Source organism: Xenopus laevis, chromosome 4L (assembly GCF_017654675.1).
Source record: "Xenopus laevis strain J_2021 chromosome 4L, Xenopus_laevis_v10.1, whole genome shotgun sequence".
In the NCBI taxonomy this organism is placed as follows: Eukaryota; Metazoa; Chordata; class Amphibia; order Anura; family Pipidae; genus Xenopus; species Xenopus laevis.
In genome coordinates, this window is record NC_054377.1 from 55089723 (window position 1) to 55109632 (window position 19910).

At 41.4% G+C, this 19910-nt stretch overlaps 3 protein-coding genes across 3 annotated transcripts; 2 read left to right on the forward strand and 1 right to left on the reverse strand.

The window, feature by feature from the left end:
* Positions 1-293: 293 nt before the first annotated feature.
* Positions 294-5321, forward strand: tmed6.L (transmembrane p24 trafficking protein 6 L homeolog). The gene is made up of 4 exons (XM_018257946.2): positions 294-690; positions 2323-2449; positions 4476-4624; positions 4742-5321. The coding sequence occupies exons 1-4, from the start codon at positions 490-492 to the stop codon at positions 4973-4975; spliced, it is 711 nt and encodes a 236-aa protein (XP_018113435.1). The 5' UTR covers positions 294-489; the 3' UTR covers positions 4976-5321.
* A 620-nt stretch (positions 5322-5941) lies between these two features.
* On the reverse strand, positions 5942-9622 carry nip7.L (NIP7, nucleolar pre-rRNA processing protein L homeolog). The gene is given in 5 exon segments (NM_001093060.1): positions 5942-6300; positions 6711-6851; positions 8098-8236; positions 8826-8912; positions 9552-9622. Coding segments are annotated over 5 exon segments (543 nt in total). The 5' UTR covers positions 9608-9622; the 3' UTR covers positions 5942-6180.
* Positions 9623-9754: 132 nt separating this feature from the next.
* Positions 9755-19352, forward strand: cog8.L (component of oligomeric golgi complex 8 L homeolog). Its single transcript, XM_018257945.2, has 5 exons — positions 9755-10083; positions 12808-13015; positions 13297-14130; positions 14813-14981; positions 16906-19352. Exons 1-5 carry the CDS (start codon positions 9755-9757, stop codon positions 17163-17165), a joined length of 1800 nt encoding a protein of 599 aa, XP_018113434.1. The 3' UTR covers positions 17166-19352.
* Positions 19353-19910: the final 558 nt, after the last annotated feature.

The window sequence follows — 19910 nt, forward strand, 5'->3', positions numbered from 1 at the left end:
AAAAAACTTAAATGCTGAACATACACCTCCCACAAACTTTTGTAGATAAACGATGTAAAAACGGACGCATTTTTACGTTTGAAAGTTCAAGCTTTTATGATTGATAAATCTCAAAAATGAATGTTTGGGGAAACTAGAAAATATTCAAGTTCACAAATTTTGGCTGTGGGTTTTCTCAAAATTTTTTAATAAAATCGAAATGCTGGGCGTGCAATAGCTCCTAAGTAAAAAACATTTTAACAAAAGACAGAGCACATTATTATATCCCTTTCTCAGGTATGGCTTATGCAGCACTAGTAACATTAAGTAATACCGTAAGCTGCCTGTGGGAATTATACAGGTGTTTCAAAATGTTCCATCTCCCTCAATTGATTGTAGCAGGTGATATGCCTTGTCAGTGTGTCAAGAAGTGGCTGCTTGGGTTAATGATTGCCAAGCTCCTCTAGGTCCTCGTCGGCTACACTCATTGTGCCTCAGCCTGCCCTCATCATGCTTCCAGTTGTGGTGTTCCTACTGCCCCTTTTATGGTTCAGTACTGCCCAGAAGTCTGAGCCACTCAGTGACCCTAGTTCCCAACCTTTGTTCCGTGGTTCAGACCGTTATGACTTTGCTGTCCTGCTGGGCCCTGGAGGAACCGAATGCTTTTGGCATTTTGCTCATCAGGATGGCTACTTCTACTATGGGTATGAGGTAAGTAGACATGTAAAGTCCCTGATGTGAAACAAACATTGAGATATATGCTGATATATATTTTATTGTCAAACTGTCTATAAATATCATCCAATCAATGGATTCAACTTTTAGATTACATTGTGACTCATCATCAAAGCTCATTGATACTGCAAATTTGTAGGCTATCCATTCCTCAAAGCTGCACTAATGGGCCAGGCAGTGTATTGTTACAGTGTTGGTGACAGATCCAGGGCGGGAATAAGGGGTAGGCAGGGTAGGCAACCGCCTAGGGCACAATAACTGGGGGGTGCAATTCTCAAAATTTTGTTCCCATGGTGGCCTTTAGTATTAAAGCATAATTCTAAAAAATCGCATGCCCACAAGGGCCCCAACCCCCTCTCTGGGGTTTGTTTAATCCTGAAGCAGGCAGCAGCGCTCCCCCCTGGGAGCGTGACTTTTACTGTGACGCGCTGGTGCATTGGGCTGCGAATAAGGATCAATTTGGTTGGGCCACAGAGAGGGGAGTGGACCTACTGACTGTGCGCTCCTAGAGGGAGCAGTACTCGGCGCAGAAGAGAGACCTACTGGCTGGGGCCCTGGCTGTAATGTTATCCTACATTGAAGTTGCTTGGTGGGCTGCTGGCACAGGTACAGATCATGGGGGTTTGGGTTGGGGCGTTGGCACATAGGTACAGATGGAGGGGGCTGCCTTGGGGGCCATGTCTGGGCTGGCTGCTGGTACAGATTGGGAGGGGGCTGCCTTGGGGCCATGATGGCTGCTGGTACAGATGGGGGGGCTGCCTTGGGGCCATGATGGCTGCTGGTACAGATGGGGGCTGCCTTGGGGGCCATGATGGGCTGGCATGTGGGGGGCTGATTCTTTTTTGGTGTACCTTATTTTTGTTTGTAAACATTACATATTTATATAAATTAAAAGTTTCATTCAATAATGCGTTTTCTTATATTAAAAAACCCTAATGGTAAGGTGGGAAATGCTAATACAGAAGGGGGGAACGCTGATTGGAACCCTTGCCTAGGGTGCCAAACTACCTTGGCCCGGCTCTGGACAGATCTGGTAAAATTTTAAAGCATGGGTCAAATGGTCACACGTAATGCAACTGTAAAATAACTGTGTTACACTTGTTCTGTTGCTGGAATAAAAGACACCTGTTGCCAACCAAAAATCATATCAGCTCCTTATCTCTTGCAATGTGACCCAATGTTAGTCTTCCAGCACAACTTCACCCCATACGTTAATGCAGTTGCAAAAATATACTGAACTAAACATTTATTTTATTTCTGTAACATATGTTAGCACTATCCCAGAATGACACTTAAAAGGGGCAGATTTATCAAAATGTGAGATTAGAACACACCACAGAAAACTCACTCACTTTCTATTCATTGCTGTTTGATTTTTAGAATCATATTTATCAAGGGAGTTCACTATTTGATAAATATGCTTTTAAAATCCCATAGGAATGAATAGAAAGTGAGTGAGTTCTTCTGTGGTGAGTTCTAAATTCTCACTGATAATCTGCCACTCGGGGGTCAGGTCTGAGCTAAAGGAAAGACGAAAACACTCAAGATCTTAATCTTGCTCAATTTATTGGTGGAAAGGGATGTAAGTTATTGTATATTTCTCTGCAGGTTCAGTGGACATCAGGAATAATGCAGAACAGGCATGTTACTGCCTCCGCTTTTACTCCAGAAGGCTTCCAGATTGAGCAATCACACGACGCTCGTGGTCAAATTAACTTTAAAACAAAGGAGACTGGTAATGTGTAAAGCATTATCACATTGTGTGAATGGGCAGCCAGTTAAAGGAGAACTAAATCTTAACTAAAGAAGTAGGCTATACATATTGTACATTATGTTTTGTGCTTCTGTACCAGCCCAAGGTAACAGCCCTTTAGCAGGGAAGATATGAATCTCCAAAGATGCCCCAGTAGCTCCCCATCTTCTTTTCTGCTGATTCACTGCACATGCTCTGTGCTGTTGTCACTTACTGAGCTTAGGGACTGACCCACAATATGCAGTACACATAGAATATAAATGTCACAATATAAAGCCGATTAGTAATTAATACAGATAATTACTAAATGGCAGCAGAGAAACCAGTGCAACTAGCATCAGAATTTAATAATCAGCCTTGTAGCATCAGCTTATATAACAGACAAACCTTATTTTCTGCTTGATAATTTGCTACAACCCCTAAGCTTAGCTTCTCAGAGCCCACTGAGCATGCGAGTGTCACAGACACTTTCCAAGATGGTTTGTTTGAAGTCCTGGATCATTGCTACTATTGAGAAGCTGAAACTTTAGGCTGGTGCAATAATTTCAGTATATAAAATATGGCATTTTTAAAGGAGAAGGAAACCCCCAGGGCGCTAAACCCCTCCCCCCCTCCCCTGTGCTGCCCCCCTCCCTCCTCCCCCCTGGCCTACCTGTCCCCCTGGGCAAATGCCCCTAACTTTTTACTTACCCCTCTGCGCAGGTCCTGTCCACGGAGTTCGCAGTCGCCATCTTCTCCCACGCGCGTCTTCTTCCTGCTCTGACCGGCGTCTTCTGGCGCATGCGCAGTAGGAACAGGTACCGGTACGGCTCTACTGCGCATGCGCCGAATGTCACGAAGTGAAATCGGAAAACTTCGTGACATTCGGCGCATGCGCAGTAGAGCCGTACCGGTACCTGTTCCTACTGCGCATGCGCCAGAAGACGCCGGTCAGAGCAGGAAGAAGACGCGCGTGGGAGAAGATGGCGACTGCGAACTCCGTGGACAGGACCTGCGCAGAGGGGTGAGTAAAAAGTTAGGGGCATTTGCCCAGGGGGACAGGTAGGCCAGGGGGGAGGAGGGAGGGGGGGCAGCACAGGGGAGGGGTTTAGCACCCTGGGGGTTTCCTTCTCCTTTAAAGATTCAGGCAGTAGATTGCACCTGCATGCCTTGCCTCTCTACTTGATTATACAAGGTGCTTGGGGTATACAAGGACGGACCCTCCACAATTTAGTAATAGCAATTAATTCCAGCACACGTAGATTGCTTAAGGGATTCTTCCTGTGTTTAATGTTCAAGCCAACAATACAAAGTTTCTGGGGCGCACACCTGACGAAGGGGTAGGCCCCTGAAACGTTGTATTGTTGGCTTGAACATTACACGGGTAGAATCCCTTAAGCAATCTATGTGTGCTGGAGTTAATTGCAATGGCATTTTTAACCACATTAATTTTTAGGGTTTAGTTCCGTAACAAAGAATTAGGCAAGGACTGCTATTTCTATGCCAGTCCGAGGACATCACAGACCTTTAGCAGTGAAGATCCCTTACTTTGAAACCTCTCCTAGTAGCTCCATATTATCCTGTTAATTTGCATTACATGGCAGCTCAGACACGTGTATTCTATATGACTTTATATGTTGCTCTCAGTGGCATCAAAGCAGGTCATTATTTTTAAATTCCAGGCTTGGAGGCAAGTTTTGGTTGTATAAAAACCAGGTGCAATGCCAAACAGAGCCTCAATGTAGGCTGAATCCATATAGGGGCTACCAAATGGCCAATCACAGCACTTTTTCATGCTAGTGTTGCTCCCCAACTCCTTTTACTTACTGATTAGATTTTTCAAATAAAATGCAACTATAATTGAAAAAGCAAAAAGTATGCAAAAATAGGGTAACAAACAATACACCTGTCGATACAGTTTTGTCCCCTCTTTAAAGAATGAACGAGAAAGCTAATTCTTTTTACAAGAGGCAGGACTTTATCACAAGTGATTTGTGTCATTCTTTCATTAATCATCTTCTTTTTTCAGGGTTTTATCAGATTTGTTTGAACAACTGGCAAAATAGTTTTGGTCAAGCACAGGTCTACCTAAATTTTGGAGTTTTTTATGATGGTGTTGGGCCGGAACATGTGGAAGTCCAAAAACAAAAGTTAAATGACACCCTGGTGACTATTGAGGTAAGTTATAACAGCTGTTTTGTTTTCATCCCTTTTCTGAAATTTTGCCTGGTAAAATGTGGTAACATTCAAGAGAATGCTTAGCTCTGTATCTCACGAGTCTTTGCTTTTCTTCAGGAAAGCGCACAGACCGTTCAGAACCGGGTTCTTCATATGTGGCGATATTACAACTTTGCAAGAATGAGGAAAGGGTCTGATTACTACATCCTCTTATCAAATTATCACTATGTGAACTGGTGGTCTGCTGTGCAAAGTCTGCTAATTGTGGCCTCAGGAGTCCTGCAGCTTTACTTTCTGAAACGTCTCTTTAATGTGAAAACAACAACAGACACACAAAAACCCCGATGTTAAGTTAACACAAACATCAGTCTCAAATTGTGTCTTGAAGATTATTTTACAGTCAGTCACTAAAAATTAGTCAGTCTGTATTTTGTTCATATAAAAATTATACAAGCACACAAGATTCTCAAACAGATCATCTAGACAGGCCAAATGGATGTCACTGCTGTGTCCTGATTGGGCTCATTTTGATTGTTGCATACCATTTATCTGATAAATCTGCCTCTTCTACCCCAGAGCCTGAACTGATTATTGCCAATGAAATGTGAGTGTTGTTGAAAGTTATAGTTAATATATGTTTGGGCCATATAGGTCATCTAATAGACAACTTTCTTGTTGAAATAAAACTGTACAAAAATTTGACCATCTCATATCTGAAAATAAGTGAACTGTCACATTTTTATCTCCCTATTTTTGTTGTTTTGTTGGTCTTCCCATTGCCCTGTTCGTAAACATCTTTTCCAACCCCCCTCCCCGAGCAATTTGGCTTTCCTCCATCAATTAATTTAATGCTTTCAACTTTTCTATTTATTTTGCACTTTTGTTCTCCCTGTACACTTTTTAATAATGGCCTTATGTCTCCATTGCCTTTCTACTGTTTTACTCTGACCCTTCCCATTCATGCTCTTCTACTTGAACCACTAATACAAAGAGACTGCAAAGTGCTATTACTTGATAGTACATAAGGGAGCTGTTGAATCTTAGATGGTCTCCATGTCTACGTTCAGGTAACACTTTAGTGCTTGCAGCTAAAACAACCCAGAGAAAATAAACCAAATATTCCTACTATTTGTATGAAACAACAAAACACCTATCATAGCCTGTGAAAAATTAGAAGTCCTGTATGACATAGGTGGCCTAGCACTACCTAACCTAGTTGTTTAATGTTTAAAATTAATTTTACTCAATGCACCACACTACTGATAGAAGATATTCCCAACTCTACAAGATTTCTGATGTCATGAAATAAGATAGATATTCCTTATGGCAAAGTTTAATCATAGAATAGATGGAAAAGGAGACAAAAAAACCTCTGCTCAAAACAGCATGTCAGTCCAGAGAAAGGGACAATGCTGAAAAGTCAATGACACAAATGCTTATGTATGTACTGCTGCTCCGAAAATTAGGTTCAAACAAAGGTGTTGTCCCTGCTTCACATGCACAAGGCGTTTTAGTCGAAATAATCTTCTTAGAAAAGTAGCTATATGCCTGTCCATTTATGTTAAGGTATCTTCATGTCTGATGTACTCTCCCACATCTGCCTGGTGAAAAACCACAATTGCCATAGGATCAAGCTTTCTGCACTCCTGAGTTGACTTTGCGGCCACACCGAATCCCTGCAGAGCAATGGAAAAACAAGAGAATATTAGAGAAAGTATTCATGTTTTCAGATTCAACATTGCAATAACTCATCACTTTTAACCAATCCCAATACTCATAAGTATAACAGCTATTAGAATGCAGTGTGCAGTAAACTTACTACAGTACAATTAGCAGAGCTGTTTACCTCAATTAAAAACATAAAACTCAAAACATATGCAGTAGTATGTGTAAGTACATGATGTATACTGTATATGCACCAAATCCTAGCACTCAAACCAAAGACAATTTGTTTGCAATTGATGCAAATGTTCCGAATATTAGAGAAGTCACATGATTAGTTGAAACTTGTCTGCTATAAAAATATGTTTAAAAAAATGCACATGTACACACACACACACACACACACACACACACACACACTTACCAGTGGTACATCAGCCATGGAATACACCACCACACCCTGGTACTGAGATGTGTTCTCTGTGATACGTCCCAAGCCAGATTTTAGCACATGGTTTCCATAAAGAAAAGACTGCTCTGCTCCAGGTTTCACCCATACTTTGTACTGTGAGGTAGATAAATGTGTAACAGAGTAAGAAATGTGTAAAACAGGCTTAGCTTACAGTGACCGCCAATTGAGGCAATCAGAGCAAAAGAAGTTTCAACAAGGGATGGGGTTTTTCACTTGAAATGCCAATGATTTGTAGTCCATACCCCAGTTACTATAATCACTAAGCACAGACCCTAGGATTGCACTTCACTTTGCTGAAAAACACACCATCCTGGTGTACTATTCTATTGAACACATCATCTTCTCTCTTTCCCAAGTCACCCCTTCTGGCTGCATTCTGGACGTGTATACATACAATAAAATTAGAACTAGTACAGTAAAATGTAAACTTTTACTGTTCTGTGAATGTGCACAGACAAAGGCAGCTTTAAGCGAAACCTGGGACAGGAAATTACAAGTTAAAACAGAATAATACCTGTCCCAATGCATTTCAATGAAGAGGAGCACAAGCCAAGGATCTGGAAATAGCAATCAGATTTTCTGGGCATGGCAAAAAAAAGCATGAACATGACACAAAACACAGCCACAAAAACTTCCAGTCCTAGTTCACTTTAGTTAAGGAGGAAGTCAGGCTGTTTCCAAAACGAGAGGTGACAACCAGACTTTGGGGCTTGGCTCACTTGAACCACAGTGGAATTTGGACCAGGTGTACCAACAAAACTGCTGGGAAAGAAAATCATCTCCAGGAGATCAGGACCAGGGAATATTATGTATGTTGCTACATAAATAATCAGTCCCCTCTTAAATGAAATAAATTGAAAATTGGGGTATTTTATATATCAAATGTCTGGGGTTGAAAAAACATTATATCATACAAATAAAGTTGGGGAGCATTGTGGGCCCTCACTGAGGTCATAAAAATGCCTTTAAAGGGTTGCATCTGTCTTGTGAGTCTCTATTAGACAACGGGCCCAATTAATACTTTAAGAAGCCCTTCAGTAGATTTTATTGTCCCCCAGAATGCCCAAAATCGTCATAGGACTCTTTTGTATGATGCCATTGCTATACCAGAAACATGGAAATAGCAGAGAACAGACCCATGATAAGAAACATCATGGACAGCACTGATCTACTCCATACCAGATTGGTTATATTGTACACCTTTATTTTTCATAAATATAGGATATTTTGAAGCTTACTTTCCTAGACAAACTTTTGCTGCCTGAGCAGGATCGGTCTATAAAACACTTAATTAATGTTAAAAAAAAAAGAAAAAAAAATAATGTGGGAAATGTCTGACCTTTGCATAGGGAGCCAGATAATCCAAAGCTGTAACATGTAGACGAAACTTCTGAGTCTTGGTAAACTTTCCAAAGCAGGTTCCAAAGGATACTAATTTGTCTCGAGCAATATTGGTTGCAAGTTTAAGGATCTTTTCACTGGAAAAAAAATCAACATTTACAGGTTAAATGTTAGTTAACGTTTAGTATGTTACAGAATGGCTGATTGTAAGCAACTTTTCAAATGGCCTTCATTTTTTCCTTTTTATTATTAAAGTTTCTATTCAGCCTCTCTCCTATTCATGTTCCACTCTCTTATTCAGAAAATTGCATAGTTGTTAGGGTAATTTGGACCCTAGCAACCAGATAGGTGCAATTGCAAACTGGAGAGCTGCTGAAATAAAAGCTAAATAACCTCCAATAATAAAAAATGAAAAACAACTGCAAATTCTCTCAGAATATCACTCTCTCTATATTATTAGTTAATTTACAGGTGAAAACCCCCCTTTAACTAACCAAACGCCATCATAGGTTTGTTCTAGAAAGCCAGGCACCCAACCTTCAAAAATGTTATCTAATTAACAGCCAACACACTACTTTACATATAAATTACATGTATGCGATATTTTAATATATATAGTCATAATTACATTTTCAGGATCATAATTTTCACATTATAAATCCTATAACGGTTACCTGCATACTTCTAGTATAATTATTATACTTCTAGCATAACGTTTGATCTCACCTCACATAATAAACCCGATCGTTGTGTAGCCGAAAGCAGTACGTCCCATCAGGCCGGTCCACCAGCAACTTGATATTCTCTCCTATACTAAATGGGACAAGAATGAGAATATGGCATCAGTAACTATGAACACAGGCTGGGCTGTTGTACAAGTTTTAACCTTCTAAAAAATAAAAAAAATCCATTCAGGCTCATCTCTGGGAATTGTCCTTTATCACCATCCTTATTTGCAACATTTTCAAATGTCTCCCTTCCTCTGCAATTCTGGGAGCTTTAATGAAAGGGCTTTCACCAGAAATGACAGAACACTCATTTCAGAAGAACTATATAACAATTGTTTTCACTTGAAGCTTTCAATTATAAGAAGTATCTGATATCCTTAGTAAATCTGTTTGTGCCTTGTGTGCTTATCTACTCTCACTCAAGTGGCTCAAGTCTAGTCACTTAGCACAGAGCATTTTGCCTTATTATATCCTGCATGCGGAACGTACCATCACAGATTTCTATTCTAGGGGTGAGTCCATTAATACCTAAATGCTGCAACTTCAGCTTTTCCTTCTTGTTCATACTCCCCAGTCATTATGGACAGTATTATCACAACCCCGGTACTTAATTCTCCCCTCCCTATATTGCACGTGCTTTTCATTCGCTTCTTTCCCTCTGTCACCAACTACACCCCTTCATTTTTTACACACAGCCCTTCAGCGAGAACTACAATACACTCACTATTTTGATAACTTTTCAAACATCGCTCTTGTCTCTTCGTCCGTGAGGGGCCTCATCTTGAAGTCCACGTGAATCAAGCAGGAACTAGAAACTACATCCTGTCGCTGTCGTCGCTGAATAAAGTTTTCATGTTGCCTCTACCAAGATGGCGCTCTGTAGGGTTTCAATAAAGTTTTATTTACCGGGTGTTTCCGGGTTCCAAGATGGCAACGATGGACGTGGAAGACGAGGGATTGTTGGCCTCTATGTTTCGGGCGAGTTTCCCGGAGAGCTCGCGTGACAGCCCAGACTTCGCGGCTTACTTGTTGGAACTGAGCTCCTTCGGGTTGGAGAAACTGCGCAGGGAGCCGGAGAGGCTGAGCGAAGAGCGGAGTCAGATCCTGCAGCAGACCCGGGACTTGGCATTCAGTAATTATAAGACGTTCATCCGCACTGCAGAATGCACCGAACTCATCTACCGGGACTTTAGCCAAGTAGAGGGCAGTGTGTCCCAGGTCCTGAACAAGTTGCCCAGCTTCCAGGAGAGCTGCAGGTATTGACTGACTTCATCGCCTTCTTACCTGTCACTTGGCTCCTGTGCTCTTAGACAGCTTTCCAAACTGTGACACCCCCACTCCTCTCTCTGTGCAGTCCCTGTTTGCGCACGCTCGCCCCCGGTTGCGCACGCGCGTCCTCGTTTGCGCGTGACGTGGCATTGCTGTGCATGTCTTCGTCTATCAATCATTCTGGTCTCAGGGCTACAGGATCTTCTATAGGCTGAAATGGAATGCATATGTACCATCACCCTTACTCATTAGATCAATTAAATACCCCAGCCCAGTGCTAATGACATACATATACCCAGGACCTCCATCAGGAATCGCAGGGCCCCATACGACAACATTTCCTGGGCTACGCCCACTGCAAACAACCCCTACAGGTCCGCCCAACCCCACCACACAGTAAAAAAACAAAAAAAATATTGGTGGCTAGGGTTCCCACAAAAAAGTAAAAAGATATTGGTCTTCAGGGCCCCCATAAAAAAACATTTGTGGCCAGGCCCCCCCATTAAAAAATATTGGTGGCTAGGACCCCACATGAGAAAAAAAAATTGGTGGCCAAAATTGGCAACCAGCCCCCCCCCCACATTATAAGAAAATTGGTGGCCAGGGCCCCTTAAACGTCCATGCCTTCTCAAAGTCAGCAGCTCTCAGAAAGATGGGGGCCCAGCCAATCAAGTAAGTGCGGCGTGGCCCCCCCTTACCCTTGGGGCCCCCTACAACTCTCCCCCCCTGTCCCCCCCTGGTGGCTGCTCTGCATATACCTGCACAGATGGGTGCTCAGGTGTCAGAGCCTCTGTGTTCCCTTGTTGGAAAAGCGGGTAGTAACCACTGGCTGTTCTTTTATGCTTCACACCCTGTCCTTCATGTCAGCAATACATTAGAGCAGACAAGGCCATATTTACATAGTGGGCGCCCCTAGGCCCGCTGCCGTTCGTCGCCCCTGTCCCCTTCCCTTTATTGTACAAGTTTTTATCATCAATGGGGATTGGCGCATGGGAAATTTAAAAAATGATTGTATCTCTAGCGCATCCCCAGTGTTTTTGAACAATGTGGGTGTGGTTGGGCATCATGCAGCCCCCTAAAATCCTGCCGCCCTAGGCCCGGGCCTAGATGGCCTTTACACAAATCTGGGCCTGAGAGCAGAAGTGCCCATACTTTACTAAGGTGAGGTCTACTTTTAGTAGGGATGCACTGAATCCAGGATTCGGTTCGGGATTCGGCCTTTTTCAGCAGGATTCGGATTTGGCCGAATCCTTCTGCCCGGCCGAACCGAATCCTAATTTGCTATGAGAGAAATCACGTGACTTTTTGTCACAAAACAAGGAAGTACATTTTTTCCCCTTCCCACCCCTAATTTGCATATGTAAATTAGGATTCGGTTCGGTATTCGGCCGAATCTTTCGCAAGTGGTTCGGCCGAATCCAAAATAGTGGATTCGGTGCATCCCTAACTTTTTGTGATCTTGTCCCAATATGATCTACATCCATAATAGGATTGTTAGCATTCCGTTCCATGGACAATATTACTAAAATATTATATTGATTTATAAGTCAATTTATATTACTATTTAAAAAAAAAAAAAAAACTATTTCTTTTGTATCCTTAACTAGGGATGCACCCAATCCAGGATTCGGTTCAGGGTTCGGCCAAGATTCGGCCTTTTTCAGCAGGATTCGGATTTGGCCGAATCCTTCTGCCCAGCCAAATCGAATCCTAATTTGCATATGCAAATCAGAGGTGGGGAGGCAAATCGCGTGACTTTTTGTCACAAAACAAGGAAGTAAAAATGATTACCCCTTCCCACCCGGTTCGGTACTTGGGGGTTCGCAAAGGATTCGGGGTTCTGCATTAGAAGGGAGCTAAAATTTAATAAATGCTTCATCTCGCTGAAATAAGAAACTTATTAAATAAAACCAGTTAAATATTCTGTACTGTTTAAGAAATAATCAAATTAATCTTCTGAGCAACCTGTCTCTCTTCACTCATTAGGTGGAGTCCATTTTTGATAGGCCTAATTTGAGGGGGCTTGCACCCTTTGCCTAGCAGATGTACTCGCAGGGCTGGATTTACATAGCAGGCGCGCCTAAGCCCGCTGCTGTTCGTTGCCCCCACCCTTTTATTTGCACAAATTTTCATCATTGAGACAAGAACAATGTAGATTGGCACACGGGAAATTTAAAAACCCATCGAATCGCGTGTGCATCCCCAGTGTTTCTGAATCGATGCGAGTGTTCTTGGGCAGCATACCGCCTCCTAAAATGCTGCCGCCCTAGGCCCGGGCCTTGGTGGCCTTTCCACAAATCCGGGCCTGTGTATTCGAGATCACTCTTTCTAATAACCAGCTCCTGTTTCTCTGTGTGCAGGCTGTGTGAGTCTATTTTATTAGCTTTTGTTTGTTAGATCTAAAAACTTCTGCTTCAAAAGGTAGCCTCCCTAAAAGACTCCTAAGATCTACCTGTCAATCAAAATTGACCTAGACCTCTCCCCAATGAAGAGAGCATGAAAAGTGAGATACTGAAGAGTAACTTAATTTTTTCTTAAATGGTACAGACTTTTTAATTGACTATATTTGGAAAGGGTCTTATTTTAGTGAAATTAAGCTTATATTGAATTTTAATTTTTGGGATAGACCCTTTAAGCAGTGAACAACAATTACAGGCTGTTGTTGGGGTGTGAATATATCACCAATTTCTGTCTGGTTTTTCTACAACTAGGAGCTTTGTGAAACAGGCAGAGGAGATCAGCTCAAGTCGGCGCATGAACACACTCACACTGAACAGACACACTGAGATTCTGGAGATCCTGGAAATCCCACAGCTGATGGATACATGTGTCAGGAACGGATACTATGAGGAGGCCCTGGAGCTGGCTGCATATGTCAGACGTTTGGAAAAAAAACATTCTTCCATTCCTGTCATACAGGTGTTTCCATTTTGTGCAGCGTGTCATTCTGTGATAAAAAAATATCTTTAAGCAGCTATATTGCCAAAAATCTGTTTTTTTTTTCCTTTTAAAGCAACAGGTTTGCCTTTTTTGATGACTGCTCAACTGCAGATAAAATAATCTGAAGTAATTGATTCTTTGAGAGATTCTGTGAGAAGTGTGTTCCTGCTGAAGCAGTTGCAGAACTGCGGGAATTCATTGCATACTGTAACCTACATGATACACTGTCAATTACATTGTTGTCCATCTGTTCTTTGCAGGGAATAGTGAATGAGGTTCGACAGTCTGCTCAACTTATGCTGAATCAGCTTCTCCAGCAGCTTCGCAGCAACATTCAACTTCCTGCTTGCTTGCGAGTGATTGGCTACCTCCGCAGGATGGATGTGTTCACAGAAGCTGAGCTACGTATCAAGTTCCTGCAAGCTCGTGATTCTTGGTTGCGGTCCCTTCAGAATTCTATTACAACTGATGACCCATACTTCCACCTCACCAAAACTATTGAAAGCTGCCGTGTGAACCTTTTTGACGTCATTACTCAGTACCGTGCCATTTTCTCTGATGAGGACCCTCTCCTTCTTCCACCACCACCCACAGGAACGTTGCCTATCAGTGAAGGTGCAATCTTCCATGGTTGGGTACTACAGAAAGTTACTGAGTTTCTGCAAGTTCTTCAAAATGACCTCCAAAGGGGCGTTGGCGGAAGGCTAGATTCTTTGCTGGGTCAGTGTATGTATTTTGGACTTTCCTTCAGTCGTGTGGGTGTAGATTTTCGTGGGCAGCTACCACCTATCTTTCAGCGTGTTGCTGCTGAGACCTTTGCTAAAGCAGTACATGAAGCTGTGGAGAAGTTTCAAGAGGAGATGAACATGTACACCTTAATCTCTGCCCCCACAGTCCTAGGTAGTACCATCCATCCTGTCCCGACACCTGCTGCACAACCTGGGACATTGCAGCCACCCATGGTTCTCCTAGACTTTCCTCCACTTGCCTGCTTTCTAAATAATATTCTTGTGGCCTTTAATGACCTGCGACTTTGTTGTCCAGTGGCACTAACTGAAGATGTAACAACAATGCTACAGGATGCATTGGAAAAGGTACTGATACTTGAAATGTTGTTTAAATGATTTTCTATAGTTTGACTGAACTAACTATTCTAATTTTTTTATTTCATGAAAATGAACACAACAGCCCTCTGGTTTGATTAAATAATTGAATGCTTTTTGAAGTGAGGATGCACCACTGCCACTAGTTGATTTGCTTCTTCTAGATGATCTATAAGCAGGAAGCTATGCTTGCACAGTATAACTACTTCCATGAAATAAAATGCTTAACTTATTGTTCTAAAATTAGATTGACCATATAAAGAAAAATTAGCTTTCTGGCATAGTTTACCAACGAAACATATTGTTGCCCAAGCTGGCCACCCAAATGGTGAAAGATCACACTTACAACCTTCTGTTGCAACTGTCTGGGGGTACATTTCAATCTGCCCAGTAAATATCAGAATGATCCCTGCTCACATGTCAAATATAAGGGGTGGATTGTTTTAGGCATGTGCATGGACCGAGGCTGCTGTCTTGGTCAAGCAGGACAAGTCACCAGACATCTGTGGCACTCTGATATACAAGCTTCTATCTTTTCAACAAATACAACTGAATTTGCAATAGAGTATCTAGATGGCAGCTAATAACACAGAAATGAAAGGGTGTGTGAGTGGTGTACATCCAGCTGATAAGATCATATCTCCCGTGCTTATAATACTTTTTTTCCCCCCAGGTTGTCAAGACCATTCTTGCTTTTCACCGTGCCGAGGAAGCAGCATTTAGTGTGCAAGAGCGTGAGCTCTTTATCCAGTTTTGCACAGTGTTTCTTGAAGACCTGACTCCCTTTCTAAATCGCTGCCTTCAGGTTCTCTTCCCACCTGGACAGAGAGCCCAGATCCTGGGTATGAGAGTTTTCTTTCCATTGACACATTATGTATTTCTCTTGCCTAGATTGGGGGACACAGGCACCATGGGGATGAAGATCCTGTTGCTTGGAGACAGGACAGTAAAAGGTTAAAGTAGCTCCTCCTGCTCTGGGCTTCATCCCTGCCTACCTCCTCAACCCTCCGTTTTCTTTTTGTGTCCACTTCATGGTCCATTGACACATTATACACATTTTAAATTCTGTGTAAATTTAAGCATTTCCTGAATCAAATCATCTCTTCTTCTATGAAGCAGTGTTACTTAGGTAATGCTATACTTGGATACAGGGCCGCCATCAGGGGGGGACAGGGGGGACAAGCGTACCGGGCCCGGGCATGAAGGGGGGCCCGGCAGCGCTGCATTTTTTTGAAGATCCGGGCCCCCCTTACGAGCGCCCGAGCCGTACGTCTTGCCTCTTCAGTGCCGAATGCGGAAGTGCCGAAAAGCCGAAGCCGATGCGACGAAAAGACCCGAAGTCACGGAAAAAGCCGAAGTCCCGAAGTCACGAAGCGCCGAAAAGACCCGAAGTCACGAAAACAGCCGAAGCCGAAGTCCTGAAGCAGCGCAAAGACCCGAAGTCACGAAAACAGCCGAAGCCGAAGTCCTGAAGCGGTGAAAAGACCCGAAGTCACGAAAGGAGGCGAAGTTGAAGTACTGAAGCCATGAGTTCAATTCTACTGAACACCAGTTTGTGTTTTTTTTTTTTTAATCCCCTGGCCACCAATGTATTATTTTAATATTCTATAGGCCCCTGCCACCAATCTTTTTTTTAAAACTTTTGTTTTTGGGGCCCCAATTTTTTTTTTAACTCGTAAGGGGCCCCTTGCCACCATTGTTTTTTTTTGGGTTTTTTTTTTTTTAAAAAAAAATTAATTTTCTTTTTGGTGGCCCCAAATTTTTTTAACTTGTAAGGGGGCCCCTGCCACCAGTTTTTTTTTTTTTTCAAAAAAAAATTATTTTTTTTTTAAATTTTTTTTGGGGCCCCAATTTGTTTTTAACTTGTAAGGGGGCCCCTGCCACCATTTTTTTTTTTTTCAAAAAAATTTTTTTTTCAAAAAAATTTTTTTTTTGGGGCCCCAATTTGTTTTTAACTTATAAGGGGGCCCCTGCCGCCAATGTTTTTTTTTTTTTTTCAAAAAAAATTAATTTTTTTTCAAATTTTTTTTTGGGGCCCCAATTTGTTTTTAACTTAGAAGGGGGCCCCTGCCACCAATGTTTGTTTATTTTTTAGTTTTTTTTACATTTTTTTTTGTTGGGGCCCCAAGTTTTTTTTAACAGGGGGCCCCTGCCACCAATGTTTTTAAAAAAAAAAAAAATTAAATTTTTTTTTTTGGGGCCCCAATTTTTTTTATAAGGGGGCCCTGACCATCAATAGCTTTTTACAACTTGTGTGGGGGGGGGTTACTTTTTTAGCGCTGATGTCTGTGTGGTCTTTTAACTGCGATGTGGGCGGGATATGGGGCGGAGCTTGGTCGTCAGTGTGGGCGGGGCCCAGGGGGCCCCAAAAATTTTGTTGTACGGGGCCCCGTGATTTCTAATGGCGGCCCTGCTTGGATATACCTGTATCTTTTTGATCTTATCAATGGTCTATGTTTAAATCTGTAAAACTTGTTTAAAGATACAGGGGCTTATTTGCAAATGTCTGCTCTTTTGCCACCATAATATTTATGCTGTCTAGCAACAGGTTAAAAAAAAATACTCACAGGCCAGCCACCTGTAGTTCATTTCCTTTTCATTAACTTTTCAACAGTGTATAATACCTCTCTGAGAAGTTTATTGGGTATTAATATGGTGTTCACTTCAGAGAATTCAGTTCATCTTTAACCCTTATACCAGTAATTTTACCATTAAGCCATTTGATTGGCCCACAAATTTTATTCCTTTTTTTTTTTGTCTTTTTAGGTGTTGCACCTGCACATCTTTCTCGTTATGGCAACCTTTGCGCTATTGATGTCACTGTGCTGCAAGAAGCCCTGGAGGGAATATTGCCTCAGAAGGACACCCCAGATTTGACAGCTAGTGATTCCGTATCACATGTGCAGGCTGACCGTGTGTCAGAGGGAACTCTGTTATCTATTCCAGTGGAGGAGAAGAAAGAAGAAGTGGATAAAGTAAAAGAAAGCCAAACGAATGAAGCAGAAATTACATTGGAACTTAAGTGAACTGATTTAAAGCTCAGCAAATGCTTTAAGAGTTAAAGACATATAAATACTTTATGGGTCCAAAGTGGATAAATCAGTTTTTAAATGTGGCAAATTCAGTAGGTGGTGACAGCAGAACTGTGATGTGCACTGTGTGTGTGCATAGGTGATCTACATTATAGCTAAGCTTGGTCAACCCATTCTACATTATTGAAAAATGAAGCAATCAAGTTCTATATATTAAATAAGTTATAATTCTTAAAATGCCTTGCTGTAGGTTTATTACCTTGTCATAAAGTATAACTGGTCTTGCCTATAATTTACGCAATGTTAATTCCCCCATTCTTTAATATAATCGCAAATGTACTTGTAAATCCAGTAATATTTATTCTCTGTGCAAGTGTATATTGAAAGAATATAAACATTAGGATTGAGCCAATACCCTGGGGATAATAATACTTTTTTTTTTACAGGTTATGCAGCTAAATAAGCCCTGAAAGTAACCCAACCTGGCCAGCTGTCTGTATTATAAGTTGTATTTGTGAGTTTGCATTTCTTGCCAGAGTTTCTGTGCAACTAATTCTGTGATTGAGTGAACATGTGACTTTTAAAAAGTTCTTTATGGAGAGCAGGGGTGTAGCACTTGGGGGAAGCTGACCCTGTTGAGTTGTCCTAAAGAATGGAAAATTGCCTTGTATGTTTCCAAACAAGGTTATCTTCTTTAAATGTTGTGGGTAATCAGAAATGCTTTTACTGTAAGGCCCCGTAGGTACAGGGTAATGCCAACCAGCCGTGTGTGAGCGGAAGACAGTACCAGATCAGCCTCCACTGTGCATGCTTCTGCTTGCCGATTACTGCCAGGGTGCCAGACACCAAAAATAATGCACAAGTACTGTGGGCCTGGGGGCTTTTGGTTAAAAATGGAGGGTGGTTCCAATATGACCAGCTTTCTCACTGGTACCACAGACTCTGAAAGGCAAAGTAACGCAAGACCCAGTGAAACCATTTGAGACCCTGGTAATAATATTCTAGCCTTCAACATGTTCACCTGGGGGTAAAGATTATAAATAAGTTCAGGTTTCAGATCAAACCTACTTACAATATAATGTGAACTGGGGAAAAAAGCTAGGGAGAGGATTCTCTGACGCAGCATGGCAGAAGACTTTTGTATTATCACATGAGACAAGTTTAGCATCCAAAGCACAAAAGACAAGCTTCAAAATTCTCTTGAGATGGTAATTGCTGTATGCCTGTACCAACAACTGCTGATGTGGTAAATGTACTCCAATGCACATCTGGTGGGCAAGTACTGGCATTAAACTATTTTGGGAAAGGGTACCTAAAATACCATTTAAAATAGGCCCTGGGTATAGAACTACCAGGATATCTAAAAGTACTCTTATTATTGATGTTACTTGGCCCCATAGGTACTAGCAACAAAGAGTTTGGCAGGTTCGCGTTACAGGCAGCTAGGGCGGTCATCTTTAGACACTGGAAATTAGTGATGCACTGAATCCAGAATTCGGTTTGTGATTGTCCAAGATTCCGACGTTTTCAGCTGCATTTGGATTTGGCTGAATCAAAGTGCCTGGCCGAACTGAATCTGAATCCAAAAAATCACATGACTTTCATCAAACAAACAAGGAATGTGTGGTTCTCTTTCCCTGATTTGCATATGCAAATTAGGGTTCAGATTCGGGATTTGGACAAATCCTAAAATAGTGGATTAGGTGCATCCATACTGGAAATCTAATCTGTACAGCTGCCAATGATGGGAATAGGAATCAAATGAGAAAATAGGAACTAATATCCTCAATACATGGCACCCAGGATCAATACATAGCTACCTGGGCTGAATGGATGCTAAATGGGAATAGGGTAATATAAAAGGGACACCTCATCTTTACAGAGGCAATAACAATTGTTTTCTTTTTAACGCAATATAACAGGCAGTACACCCATCCATTTTTCTTGGAATGTATATCAAATAAACACTATAAAATATTTGTAATAAAAAAAAAGTGATAGCCGCTATGTCTGTATTTACTGATGATAATTGGAAACCTGATGGCCTGTTATTGCATTGTACTTTTGTTTCTATACTATACTTCAAACCTGTACTATTTTTCTTTCTTGTTTTTCTCATTCTGGCAAAAATAAAGAATACCCAGGTATAGGATCCATTATCCTGAAACCTGCTACCCAAAATGCTCCAAATTATGGATAGGCTATTTTAATGGTGAAATGATTTTTTTAGTAGACAATGTATGGTGATACGGAAAGACCCCTTATCCGGGAAACCACTCGTCCCGAGCATAGGTTGGAAGAAGCCAGCCCTGTCCTTATAGGCTACCATAGGGCAAGCAGTATTTACTGGGCCTGTTGTGGTCTACATGCATTGCTACCCCCTAAATTACAGTTTGCAATATAATAACTTTAATACTTTACTTAATAACTTAATTCTTTAAAAAACATTACATAATACATTTTAAATTTTGGTAATTTTGAAGAAAACTATTTTTAACCAGCATCAGGTCATTTTAAAGAAAAGCAATAAGAAGCAATATTCATAATTAGTAATGTAATAATGTTTTACAAGCAATACTGCATTATAAAATGAATTCCTTTTTTTTAATTTACCAGATTTTTATTCATTTATTTCTATTTTAACCCTTTTTTGGATACTTCGACCATCGAATAGGATACTACAACTTCGAATTTACTTCAAACTCGAAAATAGATTGAATATTCGACCATTCGATAATC